Consider the following 14,986-nt stretch of genomic DNA (forward strand, 5'->3'; position numbering starts at 1 on the left):
CTTTCTGCCTGCTGTTTCTGCCTTTCCCCCCTCACTTAAGGAAAGAAAGCCAAAGCTGTGTCTTGAGGGATTGCTCCATAAGGAAAAATCAAGGCAGGATACAGTCTCAGGATGGGCCAGTGCAGGTTGGAAGTGGGCTAGCAGAAGGCTTGGGAAAAGAGGAGTGGATTCACGAGCAGGCTAGGTCAGTCCCCAGAGTGATTTCTCTCCATTGGCAACAGGTTTAAGTGCTGACACGGGGGTTTCCCACAGCTTCTACTGGCCTCCAAAGGCATATTTGTCATCGGAGGCTCTTGATGAAGCTGTACATAAGTATCTGACTGTTGTTAAATACAAAACAAAACAAAGCAAAAATATTCCACAGGAACCAAATCAAAACCAGCTGTAAGGGGGAGAGGCCAAAAACTCAGTGTAAGTGCAAAAGTCCCAGCAGAAATACTTGTTAATTGTGCTATTTACTTTGCTAAACAGTAAATTGTCATGCCAATGAAGTCATATCACATGACTATAATGTTTTTCATGTGACTTTCCTGCTATGAGAGAAATGGGCATTTTATTTTCTAGAATTCTGAATTCTGTAGTGGATGAGTCCAAATCTGAGTTTTAATTAAAAAATCAACCCATCGGCCCAGCCCTGTTCATTTCTAGTCTGTTTATGACCTTACATCCTATGTTATAGCTGGTGTGCTAAACTTATTTTATAAATGATCATCCATTAATCCCCAATTCTGCAGAAAGCAACTTCTGCTTAGCAAAAATGCAATTCTTTTGAAAGAATGCTGTAACTGCAATCCTAAAAACATAACTGTATGATACAGCATCAGTCAAGGGGAGAAAACATAGCCTAAAATTAATCTTGGAATCATGAAACTTGCAAACTTTCAAGAATGACAATGAAATATTTCAAGAAAGCTGGGTCATGGAATTTTGGAATTTGAGTATCTCAAGGATATACCGATATAGCTTGTTTCATTAACTCTTATAATCAGTGTTTTCTCTCTAGTTAGACAGAATTTGAAAATTATTTGGCGTTTCCCACAGCACTACGTTGAACTCACAGTTGGAACTAAATCAGTACATGTGAACTGATACTTGATGAAAAATAACCCTAAGAAGATAAGTCACAGTACATTTTATGAAAAGATGGCTAAGCCATTCACATGTTTGGTTTAGACTAAGCCTTTCTTCAACAAATTCAGCAATTTAAACAGTATTTGGTGAGCACTTCAACAGCTTTGTGACTTGGATATCTTGTGTTTCATCAACTTTAAGGCCATTTCCTTTGGTTCCAACTGGGATAAACAGCCATCTAGGAGCCATATGGACCTGGGGTCAATCTCCAAATATCCAAACCCATTCTCAGTAAGGGTCTTGAAAGGAAAGGTCAGAACTCCATGCAAAATTCCGTACTCAGCCAGCAACATTTTAAGAGCGTGAAAAGCTGAGTGGGGCCTTTTAATACCTCATGGGCAGATGCACCTACAATTTGGCAGCTAGATGGGCTACAAAGAACACGAATCTCTGTCCAATACCCTTTCCTTATGAAACGTTAGCATTACCAAAAACATTTCTGACGTGGGTATTTAAAATTTTTTAATCTACAGCTTGAAATAAAATTAACACACCACACACATTTCTCATTTAAGTTTTCTTGCATCTTAGCTCTACAGCTTTGCCTCATTGCGCTAAATGAAACAGAATAACTTTATCTGTGAAATCAATCTACCAGTTCTGTTCTTTTTCTCCAAACTCTACCTCCATCCTATCTCTAATACCATCTAGTCATTTTCACTCATTTATTCCACTACCTCAAAATCATCATACCCCAAGACAAACTTACCTTTGTGAGTTTGGTGCCCCCCTCCACCCCACTGCCAGTCCCCACTCTGCACCTTGCTCCTCGACCGCTCCTCCAACAGAAACCAACCTGGCAGTTTGTTTATTAATCTCAACAGCACCATCATTAAACTAGTAACCTGGACTAAAATAATGGCAATCATTTTTGTATACTTGATGATGGAAGGGAGATGGGTGCAAAAAACTGGGTTGCACTGGTCAATCTCACTAAATCTGGATGATTCTGTCTTGAATATCTCTCTCAATCCATTCTCTCTGTGCCCCTTTCTACGAAAATAAAGGGATTTGTTGTCTCTAGTGGGATCAGCTTTGTATTCATCCTTCATAAAGGGGATATATTTAGGGAGACAGAACACAGGTATTAAGGGATAGGAGAAAGTTTAATAGCATCAAAACATTTTTCTTCTTTAAATTGAGAAGAATTACCTTGCTACAATATGGATGAACCTAGAAAACATCATGCTAAGTTACAGACATCAGACACAAAGGCCATGCATTGTTTGGTTTCATTTATGTGACATGTCCAGAATAGGCAAATCCCGCGAGACAGCAGGGAGATGAGCGGTTATCAGGACTGCAAGGAGCAGGTGGGAACAAGGAGTGACGGCTCAGTGGGTACGGAGCTCCTTTTCGTGGGCATGAGAAGGTACTAAACTTAGGAATAACGGCAGCCTAACAACTCTGTGAATGCACGAAAAACCACCAGATTGTATACTCTTAAAGGGTAAATTTCATGGTATGTGAGTTATAGGTCAATAAACTGTTACTGAAAAGTACATTATCTGATTTCAGGTAACTCCAACGAAATGCTCACAATCTGAGTGACACACTGAAGACTCCTGGCCTCTGGGTCCTTTATCCCTAGGATGCCCTGGCCCTCCCCTCCTGTCCGACTCCTTCCGTACACTTTCACTGCCCAAATCCAACTCTTATTTTTAGAGAGCGCCTACTCATCCTTTAAAACTAAATGGAATATTTGGTCCCTGGGAAGTTCTCCTTGACATCCCTACTCCCCCAGGGAGTAACTTCCCCTGCTCCCTCAGCACCTAATATATAAATGGCTACAACATTTCCGATGATACTAGAGTTCACTATTTACGTCTCTGCTGTGCACACTAGACTGTGAACTCATTTCATTAACTTCTGTATTCAGTCACTAGCATAGTGCCTTGCTACCAAGTTTTCAAAAGATGTTCAGTAAAGGTTTTTTTTTTAAGCTAGTATTTGTACAAATACATATTTTGTAAACAATGTATCACATGATATTGTCACATACCTTTTGCAATTCCAGTGTTGATGGGTGAAAACAGCCCAAGATGAGAATTAATTGGGCATTCCTGATTGCATTGCTAAAATAAGTAAGTTGGGACCTTTCTATATGGGACGCAGAAGTTTGTATTTTTATTACTGAACATCTGTAAATGCACTGGGAATCAAGTATGCAAATCAAAACACTAGCTTTACACAGTGCATATTTTTTGATATTCATACTTATTTATTTACACACACATTTTTCACAGTAAAGTAAAATAATATAGGCAAGACAATGATTTTTGTTACTCTGAGGTCTGCTGGTGAGAATTATCTTTTTAAAACACAGTCCTATTTAGAGCTTTTTAAGAAAAAGAATAATCCTTTCCTAAGACAGGAGTTGCAAATTCCAATACCAATAAGGGTCATCAACTGAAGAACCTCTTTTTTTTTTTTTTTAACATCTTTATTGGAGTATAATTGCTTCACAATGATGTGTTAGTTTCTGCTGTATAACAAAGTGAATCAGCTATACGTATACATATATCCCCATATCCCCTCCCTTTTGTACCTCCCTCCCACCCGCCCTAACCCATCCCTCTAGGTGGTCACAAAGCACCGAGCTGACCTCTCTGTGCTATGCGGCCACTTCTCACTAGCTATCTATTTTATATTTGGTAGTGTATATATGTCCATGCCACTCCTCACTTTGTCCCAGCTTACCCTTCCCCCTCCCCGTGTCCACAATTCCATTCTCTATTAGGTCTGCATCTTTATTCCTGTCCTGCCCCTAGGTTCTTCATAACCTTTTTTTATTTTTTTAATTCCTTATATATGTGTTAGCATACGGTATTTCTTTTTCTCTTTCTGACTTACCTCACTCTGTATGACAGACTCTAGGTCCATCCACCTCACTACAAATAACTCAATTTCATTTCTTTTTATGGCTGAGTAATATTCCATTGTATATATGTGCCACATCTTCTTTATCTATTCATCTGTCGATGGACACTTAGGTTGCTTCCATGTCCTGGCTATTGTAAATAGAGCTGCAGTGAACACTGTGGTACATGACTCTTTTTGAATTATGGTTTTCTCAGGGTATATGCCCAGTAGTGGGATTGTTGGGTCGTATGGTAGTTCTATTTTTAGTTTTTTAAGGAACCACCATACTGTGAAGAACATCTTCTAAACAGAGCGTCCTCACCTAAAGAATACCTTTGGGCAAGAAACTAACAGCAGTGTGTGTCTCCAGGAAGAGAACTGGGTGTTAAGGGACAGGTGCAGAAGGAAGGTTTCCTTTCCACACAGAATATTTTTATGCCTTTAAAACTTTGTATCAGGTGCATTATTTATCTATAAAATTTTCTTCTTGGCTCCGGCTAATATCACTATTAAGGAATGCAGGCCTGGGGTTGCCAGATCTGATTTTTCAAAGAAGCTGGAAATGGGAACGTTCATATTTTTAGGTAAAACTCATAATTTTTAAATGTTGGCTTTATTCAGAATTTAACACATAGGGTAGGCCAAACAAAACACACCTGTAAGCCATATCAGGCTCATAGGCCAACAAGTTTACCACCTCTAATCTAAAATTTGATGTGTAACTTATGATTCCAAAACTATAAATGCAATTTAATAGAGGAAAACTTCAAAAAGAAAGATAAGACTCGTGGATGAAATCATACCCCCTTCTGCCCTACCACCTAGCTGCTATTGCTCTCAAACTTCCCCTTCTCCTTCTGGGTCTTTGAAAAGATTACGAATGTATGACCAACCAAAACGCAAAACAAGCCAGGTTTAATGAAGGAATCGGCCCATTATCCGAGCATCTGCTCTGTTTTTAAAGAGTGAAACATGGGATCAATTTCAAGTTGCAATTCTTCCAGGCAGTTAAAGAGAAGTATGTGAATTATTTCTAGCTGGGTGGAAAAATTCCGCCAGCCAACTAGTCAAATGACTGCGTGGTTGAAAAGACCCGTAAGTTATTTTTCCCTTGCCATCAGTGCTGCTCAAAAGAAAAAATGGCAGCCATGATCAACATAATACTCTGAACCATGTCTGGGAAGCCAATCACAGCTCTGAGGAACATCTCAACATCTCTTAGAGTCCTGCAGAGATGCCATTCATCTCCTGAAAATGAAGCTAAGATACCCTATGTGGGTCTAACTATTGGTCTTAAGTGGAAGATTGCATCTGCTGAATGCCCAGAGGACACCAAATCAAGTCAAAGAAGAATCAGTTTCAGCTCTAAGTCTAGCACTAGAAGAGCACTACCATGATTTTCTGGGGTGGCTGCTGAAAGCGTCACAAGATTTCCTTCTGCTATTTCTACATCGTTTTCCTATACTCAGGCTAGTTCCAGTCTTCCAAACACCAGCCTTTTCACCACCAGCTACTGCAGTATTGGGCTTGACCATCACTCACTGACCACTGGGGCTTCCCCCAATGTTGAGCATACAAAACCCCAGGCAGAAATCAATCAACTATGTTACTCAACATCTGTTACTCAACAGAGGAACTATGTTACTCTCAACATCAGTTACTGTGGGACTGATGGTAACTTTGCAAGTATTCCACTCCAATAGGATACAGGCACTCAAGGTTTTCCTTATCAGCTTACGGAAACACTATGACAGGCCACATTTTTCCTAAGAGCTTCTTTACCTAGGCTACTGGGTGGGGGTGGGGTGGGGTGGGGGTTGGAGGTGGGTAGGGAATGGCGGGGAGAGATGTTGGTTTAATCTCATTTAATCTCATTCATCCATTTTGAGGAACTGTCTGTTTGGCCAAGTGACCCAACGGTGCCACACATACACAGCATACCCTTTTCTAAGTACAGTGAGCATTTGGAAAAGCAAAATGATAATCTAGTTTGTAATCCCAGTCTTAAAACACACACACACACACACACACACACACACACACACAGGTAGCAACCCAGGAAATTACGATTTGCAAAATATTCTAAATGACAAGCAAAACAAAACTCTCTTAGGTTGTAACTGAGGAAGCCATTTTGTGGTGAGGTTCAGTGGCCTACAAAGATGGGTTCAGCTGTGAAATAAAAGACATGGCCAGAGTCCAATGTCTTCCCTGACTTGCATTTTGATGTATGGACATCACAGCCAACCCTCCAAGGGCCACAGGCATGCTGTTCTTCAGTAAGGACCAGAGGTGCTTGGAAATCAATAACCTGTACTTCCTTTATCAGCAATTTTGTGCATCTGGAACCTACCACACAATACCTGCACACGGCGTCATCCAGCTACTGCAGAAGGCTCATTTTCTGATAACTAGCAGATTATTTAGTGATTTTGTCCTAAGGAAAAATTGTAATGAACTGCTTCCTTCCTTTTCCATAAATCCAATTATCAAACAGGTTTGAAACACATCAGTCTTCTGAACAAAATGCTTGTTTTAGTCTTACCTCAGCAGCCTGGGTCTCTTGATGCAGCAACGTAAGACCAGTCAAATCCTCTAAGAAGGAATGTGAAGAATTAAACACCTTCACCAGGAAATTAAATCCTTCTCGTTCATACTGATCAAGAACCTGTAAGATATTTATACATATAGATGTATTTAAGGGGGCTGTAGGCTTTAGACGCATATTAAGAGAGTTTTACTTCTAATAATCACTTGTCAAAAATGGAACTAAAACTAGAATTAAAAATTAAATATGGGAAAAATCAATATGGTAGGCAAACAACTGTGAGGGCTTACGATTTATTATTTTCTCTTTCTTAGAAAGAATGACAACATCATCTTCAAATTTAGATGACAGTATTTCTCCAACAAAGTAAGTTACATGCAAATTCACTAAAACTTCTAGACGAGTTGAGGTTGCTGATTCTAAAGTTCACTTTTTAGGAGAAAAACAACAGTCAAGAGAAGAGCCAAGAAAAAAAAATTTTAAGGATAAAGGGAAATGGTGGGGACAAAAGGGTGGGAAATGTGGCCTACCTGCTAGTAAAATGTATTAAAAAAATTTTTTTAATGTAAAAATGAATTTCACCAGGCATATCACAAAAGAAGTTGCCCAAATAGTCAATAAACATATGAAAAGTTGCTCAACATTACAAGTTATCAGGAAAATGACAACTAAAACCACAATGAACTACTAATTCATACCTACCAGAATGGCTAAAATGAAAAAGAAAATACCAAGTACTGACAAGGAGGTGGAACCACCAGTATTCTCATCGGAAGGCAAAATGAGATAAATGCTTTAAAGGTTTAACATGTATATGCCCTGTGATCATGAAATTCTACTCCTAGATATATACATCCAACAAAAAATATGTACATATGTGCATCAAAAGACCTGAACAAAAGTATCCATAGAAGCACTATTCATGATAGCCTCAAACTAGAAACTACACAAGTGTCCATCAACAGTAGAATGAATTAACAAACTGTGGTTTATTCATACAATGGAATAACATACAGAAATAAACAGACAACTACACGCAACAATATACATAGTTCTCACAAACATAATGTGAAACAAGAGAAGGGAGAAGCAGTATGTGCTACAGGATTACAGTTACATAAAGTTTTTTTAAAAAAATGAACCTGTGGTGTAAAAGTCAGGAGAGTGGTTAGCCATTGAAGGACTGTAATTGGAATTGGGCACAGGAGAGGTCCTGAGATGTTGGTACTATTTGTTCCTTTATCTGGGTTCTGGTTACAAAGGTATACTTTGTGAAAAACTATCAAGCATGTTTTCATATACATGTTGTCCTTCAACAAAAAGGTCAAAAGATAGGAGACCACTAGTCTTCTGAGAACAATGTAAGAACATACGAGTACCTAAAAGCAAACCACACACACACACACACACACACAAAATGACTTTCACGTTTAGGAATTCAACAATCGTAAGAACTGTGAACTACAGAAAGCAAACACTGAACCATTATGCCTTGGAAATTCTCTCAAAACTCAGAATAAATAAAGAGATGAAAGTTTCAAAAAGATAGCAGACATTGAAGATAAATCTAAGAAATCAACACATGAACAGAAAGGTTGGAGAAGCAATGACACACGATATAGAAAAAAGAATTAGAAAATTTTTTTCTCCATTCAGAAATAAAAATGTATAAGCCCTTCAATTCAGCAATTCCACTTCAAAGACTTTTCAACGACTTTTTGTTGTTGTTGAGGGTTGGGGAATTGTGATTCCCTTTTTTTCAATATTCTTCAATATTCAATTATCTTTTAGTTTACACAGTAGACATTTTAAAGAAAACCTGACGATGAGAATGTTGACTCTTAAGCAGCATGCCCACACCATTCCTGCTTTTACCCTGCCTGCATGGGCACAAAGACTGATGTGTAAGGACACTCACTGCAACACCGTTTGCAGCAACAAAAGATTAAGAATAACTACCCTTTTAAAGGGGACTAATTAACTAAATTGTGGTATATTTACAATCAAGGACATAATAAGGATCCATTAAAAGAATGAGGCAGTTCTATTTTTAGTTTTTTAAGGAAACTCCATACTGTTCTCCATAGTGGTTGTATCAATTTACATTCCCACCAACAGTGTAGTAGGGTCCCCTTTTCACCACACCCTTTCCAGCATTTACTGTTTCTAGATTTTTTCATGATGGCCATTCTGACCAGTGTGAGGTGATACCTCATTGTAGTGCTAACACATATATATGGACTCTAAAAAAAAAAAAATTGGTACTGATGAACCTAGTGGCAGGGCAGGAATAAAGACGTAGACGTACAGAATGGACTTGAGGACACAGTGCGGGGGGGCAGGAGGCTGGGGCGAAGTGAGAGCAGCATCGACATACATACACTACCAAATGTAAAATGGTTAGCTAGCGGGAAGCAGCAGCATAGCACAAGGAGATCAGCTAGGTGCTTTGTGATGACCTAGAGAGGTGGGATAGGGAGAGTGGGAGGGAGATGCAAGAGGGAGGAGATACGGGGATACATGTATGCATATGGTTGATTCACCTTCTGTGCAACAGAAACTAACACAGTATTGTGAAGTAATTATACTCCAATAAAGATTAAAAAAAAAAAAGAATGAGGTGGTTCTATAGTACTAACATAAACTGATTTCCAAGACAGAGATATATTAAAAAGCAATGTCCAGACCATGGGTCTAGTATTAATATTTTTAAAGTAAAGGTGGAGGAGGAGAGAGGAAGAAAGGGAAATGCACATACGCATAGGCTTGTTTTTGCATATAATATCTCTGGAAGAATACACACACACACACACACACACCCCTGACATCAAGTAGTTGCCTCTGTACATTCTTCTACCCTACATGCATTTTTTCTTTTTTTTTTTTTGCGGTACGTGGGCCTCTCACTGTTGTGGCCTCTCCCGTTGCGGAGCACAGGCTCCGGATGCACAGGCTCAGCGGCCATGGCTCACGGGCCCAGCCGCTCCGCGGCATGTGGGATCTTCCCAGACCGGGGCACGAACCCGCGTCCCCTGCATCGGCAGGCGGACTCCCAACCACTGTGCCACCAGGGAAGCCCCTACATGAATTTTTAAAACCATGTGCACATATTACTTCATCAAATAATATTAAAATCTCAACTTAGTTTTTATTTTTTTCTTCAGTGCTGGAGAAAGTTCTCAGAAGAAGAGGAAGAACTCTGAAGTCCTAATGAAGAAGTTGGAGCTAGAAACGAGGGGTGGCTCTGCCCCAGGCACAGAAGTGTGTAGGTAGGGACCAGCAAAGCAGATGAAGTGTTAAGTTAGGAGAGAAGGGAACTGGGGGCCGAGGAACTCTATGGTCTGAACAGCGGGCAGCAAGGTCATCTGCTGCCAGAAAAGGGGATGGGGTGGGACATGGAGCTTGAGGGGGGTGATGACAGTCTGGGGCAGCTGGGTGGGGAATGTGAGAAGGGCAGCTGATCAGCAGCGCATGAAGAGCGCTAAGCAATCTAAAGCCCCTGCTCAGGACAGAAAATATAAGTTTGGGGAGAAAGGTAGTTAAGGACCCTTCTAATAAGCTTGAGGACTGGCCAGAAAGGGTCAAAGAATTTGAGGGGCTAGTGAGCAGCGATGAAGGGACCTGAGGCTGGTGAGGAAAGACCTGCAGGCTGGAGGGACAGAGAGACGGAACGTGGAGAGCTGGAGAGGCAGGGGATGACTGTTGCCCCAAGGCATTAACAAAGTACAGTCTTTGGCTGATTAGCCACAGTAAATTAATTTGACAATCCAATGCCTGGATAAAAAGGCACTTAATAATTGAATGCCTCAGTAATTATGGGAGTCCTTACAAACCAGAATGTTATCTCAGGAATAATGTGCATAGAAAGTAAGTGATCTTTTTTGAAATGCTAAATGCTGTATGTTTAGTGAACTCACTTTTTTTTTAAGAGGCATGATATTAATATTGCTGTTTTTATTTTTTTAATTTATTTTTTAATTGACATATAGCTCATTTATGATGTTGTGTTAGTTTCAGGTATTCAGCAGTGATTCAGCTATATATATATATATATATATATATATATATTCTTTTTAGATTCTTTCCCCGTACAGGTTATTACAGAATACTGAGTATAATTCCCTGTGCTACAGAGTTGGTCCTTGTTGGTTATCTATTTTATATACAGTAATATGTATATGTTGATGTCAAACTCCTAATTTATCCCTCCTCTCTTTTCCCCCTTGGTAACTGTATGTTAGTTTTCTCTGCCCGTGGGTCTATTTCCATTTTGTAAGTAAGTTCATTTGTATTTTTTTTTTTAGATCCCACATAAGTGATATCATATGGTATTTGTCTCTCTTTCTGTCTTAATTCACTTAGTAAGATAATCTCTAGGTCCATCCAGTGATCACTTATTCATGGGTGAACTACTAAACTAATTAAACAGCTACTTTGTGCTAGTAAGGTTAAAAAAAAGAAGAAGACATGGGAGTGAAAAACGGGCAAAAACTTTGAAAAAAAATTTGGAGTAACTCCAGAGATGGCACTTTGTCAGACCTTAATTATTCTCTGAGATTTCAAGCCTACGTTTCCACAGCTAATTGTGTAGTGCTACAAACCTGGACAGTGAAAAAACTAGCAGCAAGGGCAGAATGAGTGAAGGCCTCCCCCATAATCAGGATGTACAGCAAGTTTAAGGCTGAAGCATTATTAATAGCTCTGGCTTGAAAAATATGTGGAAAAACTTAATCCCTTAGGGGCATATTTAATCATGCAAGAGTTTTCCAGTATTCCCTTTATGTGCAGGAAAGTTAATCTGTGTTACAAGTATAAGCAGCTTATAAAACGTAGGAGGAGTTTTTTTTCCTCTACAAACATCTTAACCTTCTTAAAGGGGAAAAATGTGTTTTAAATTATCAAAAAAAAAAGATACTATCACAATGAATTTGAGCACTGCAACAACCTGTCATAAAACATAGAACACCTCTTAAGTAAATTATATAATATGTGGTCTTGTACACATTACATTTTGGAAGGCTGTAAGTATTCTAAAGGTACTTTGCTAAGCAGAGAAATAATAATGACTCTTTCAGTATAAAGATACAGATCCTTTCCTAACGGACACAATTTTCCTTCCTTAACTATTCTGTAAGGCTAGGTTATCTTTATTCATGATGTATATGAGCACATACCCCTGGACAAAGATGGTAGAATCTCTTCTTAAAACATGATTTTAGGAATATCACTTCTCTTGCTCAGACTCTTTGGTGGCTACTAGATCCAAACTATACTGTCCAGCTAGGCATTTAAGTCCCTCCAGAATCCTCCAATTGTTGGATGGCTCTCTGTGGAATGCCTCTCATAGAGTCTAAGATCTCCTGACTACACCATGCAATGACTTTCAGTTCATGAGAAGCAGAATGGATTCACAGTTTGCAACTCTTGTCTGTTATTCTTAAACAAGGACAAGAGGAACTGTGTGCCCTACCTAAAAACATAGCTAATATATTTTCAAAAGGGGATGGGAACACACAGTGTCTGTAAAACTCTTATTTAAAGTCTTTGTTGTTTAGAAATTGTACTTATTTGCTCTTGATGATTTAAAAATATACATGGGTCATGATTTCTAAAAAAAACTTAGGAAAAGCTTGCCCAATATCCCAGATAGGGTAATAAAAGAGTATGGCTAGAAGCCACCAGGACCCTTAGTTCCCATCCTATGAGAATCCATGAAAGAAGAGTCAAAACACTCCCTTCTGAGGGACAGTCACCCAGTCGTCTGCAGAGACTTTACTTCAAGTTGAGGGCAAAACTCTCTGTTTTCCAGTACTTTTGCTGAGGGAGCCATGCCAGGGTAGAGAAGCCCCCACTTTGGATAATGAGCTGGAAGCACGGCTAGTAACACCAGGAAGCCCCTTGATCAGTTTCTGTCTCTTGGTGCCCCGGGATTTCTCTCATCATCATAAAAAAGAATCAAAGAAGAGGAAAAAAGTCCTGATTTCAGCAGCCCTTACAACATGACTGTTCCACCTTCACTACTTCCAGCTCCTTCCTGGGACCATCACCTTGGAAAAGCTTCAGCTCCCTTCTCATTACCTCTTGGTGCTGGCCTACCTAGAATGATCTCTTGTCTTTCCTATCAAATGAGGTCTTGCACTTCAAAGTTCAGCTCAAGTATCAACTGCAAGAAGTCTTCCTTGATTAATTCCACTCCCGGTGATCTTTTTTCCCTTTTGTCTTCTCTGACCCCACTACTCTCCATGGCACACTGAGTTGCCAAAGGGACTGAAAGAAATACTCTGCCTCACTGTCCCTGGTAGTCAGCAGTCGATGGCATTTTCAAATATCAACCAGATGTTCAGTAACTTTGTTCCTATTTCTATATACGTCAGTGATATAAAGCAGATAATGGATGAGAAAACGGCTTCATATGGAAACATGTAGCTATCATCCTAACTAAATCAGCTGCTGTTAACTTATTCTATTTAGACACAGGTAGGACTTATAAGGTCAAACTTTAAAAAAAGGAGGGCAGCTCTGAGTTCAAGATATTTAATAGCAGGGGCAATACAGGGTTGGAGTGGGAGGTACAAAGTATTGGGTGTAAGACAGGTTACAAGGATGTATTGTACAACACGGGGAATATAGCCAATATTTTGCAATAACTGTAAATGGAGTGTAACCTTTAAGAACTGTATAAAAATTTTTAAAAAGTGAGTCTGAAAAGATATGAGATTTTTAAGATTAGTTCTTCTTTCCTGTAAATTGATCTAATTTCATAATATAAACAAAAACACAAGCAAAGTTAAAGAAACGTGTAATAGCATGTCAAAATTATAGCATTAATCAGGATAATTATTGGCATGTCAAAAATATAAAACAGATAAGTCTCTTGTCCTTTCCCTAAAGTCACTGTATAGTGTACCCTTTTCTTAGGCATCCAAATGTAAAATGGGCACAATGGTAATTTAAAGGATACAGGAGATTTTAAATCAAAACACTGAATAGGGCTTCCCTGGTGGCGCAGTGGTTGAGAGTCCGCCTGCCGATGCAGGGGACGCGCGTTCGTGCCCCGGTCCAGGAAGATCCCACATGCCGCGGAGAGGCTGGGCCTGTGGGCCATGGCCGCTGAGCCTGTGCTCCGCAACGGGAGAGGCCACAACAGTGAGAGGCCCGCATACCGCAAAAAACAAAAAAAACACTGAATAGCTTTCAAATTGAGATAATTGACAATGGTATGAAAGTTCCAACACTTTAGTATTTTAACCAAACTTCTTATGGTGCAACATACAACTGTACTAAAAAAAAGCCAAATAATATTACATCTTGGTATCTTCATGTACCAAAATCACAAATTTACTGAGGCCAACTGAGTAGAAGGAAAGAACTGAAAACTGGGAGTCAAAATGCAATGGACAGTAATTTGGCAACACTGGGCAAAACACTTCATCTTTCTGAGTCTGCTCATTTCTACAATGGGGATCCAACTCCATACCTATCTCCCCACTTAGATTAAAAAAAAGATTATGACTTGAATCACTGACAAAGAGCAACAGAAATGCTATTCATTTATTACCTTTTTTTGCATTTATTACTCAGAATACAATTATTATCACTAAATAGGGCTTGATAAGTACAGAAAAGATGACACAAAGTGATGTCAGTGAAAATAGTGGAATAAGGACCTCTGGAAATGCTCTCTTCCATAAAAGAAAAGAGAATACTAACAAAATCTGAGGAGAAATTAAGAAAAGCAACTGATTCACAGTAAAAACAATGAGGTTTGTGGTATCTTAACTTGCCCCATTTCTGTCCCTTTTCCCCTTCTAGCTTGACTGTAGCCTTGAAAACCAACACACTACCACACTGAAAACAAGCCTGGCAGCCACTGGAGGAGGCAATTTGGAGCTCTGAAGGAGCTCTGACCCCATATTCACAAAACTGTCACTTGTTTGGAAGGAAGACCCTACTTGTTTGTTGTCTTTATTCAACCAAACTCAGAACTCACCCTGTGTGAAAGACTTTTTCCTGGGACCAGTTGTTGAAAAGTATCAGGAGCAACTGTTTAACACTGTGATCTCCTGAGATGTTAAATAACAGTTGAAGCAACAATAAGCTGACTAAAAAGCTTAAAAGGAAAATCTGGGGGAATTCCATAATCTTAGGAATCTAGAAGACTATGCACAGGCACACAGCTAGGTGCATGCCCAAAGTCATGCACATGCTCAGGAAATATCTGAGAAGGCCTGAAGCTCTCACCTCTAGCTGATCGCGAGGACGTGTGCAAGTAGGACATGAAGGGTGAGGCAGGGTTCTTAACTGCCCATCTGAGCCCAGAAGGCATGCCCCAGTATGCACACAGAGCCCCCCAGCAAAGACTGGGGGACTTACTGGTTCCAAGCATTTAAGAAAATCTTTATCCAATCATTAGATGACCACTAAGCTAACTGAGGAGAAACTTGA

At 39.6% G+C, this 14,986-nt stretch overlaps 1 protein-coding gene across 5 annotated transcripts in view; it reads right to left on the bottom strand.

The window, feature by feature from the left end:
• The window catches only part of ATG7 (autophagy related 7), a 325,835-nt gene that overhangs the window by 111,543 nt on the left and 199,306 nt on the right, over positions 1 to 14,986 (bottom strand). For all 5 annotated transcript variants that reach the window (XM_024740183.1, XM_024740184.1, XM_024740182.1 and 2 more), the window contains one exon: positions 6,539 to 6,661. In XM_024740183.1, the coding sequence (XP_024595951.1) occupies positions 6,539 to 6,661 (123 nt within the window). The remainder of the gene's footprint in view (positions 1 to 6,538; positions 6,662 to 14,986) is intronic.

This window comes from Neophocaena asiaeorientalis, unplaced genomic scaffold (assembly GCF_003031525.2).
Source record: "Neophocaena asiaeorientalis asiaeorientalis breed wild unplaced genomic scaffold, Neophocaena_asiaeorientalis_V1.1 scaffold75, whole genome shotgun sequence".
Lineage (NCBI taxonomy): Eukaryota > Metazoa > Chordata > Mammalia > Artiodactyla > Phocoenidae > Neophocaena > Neophocaena asiaeorientalis.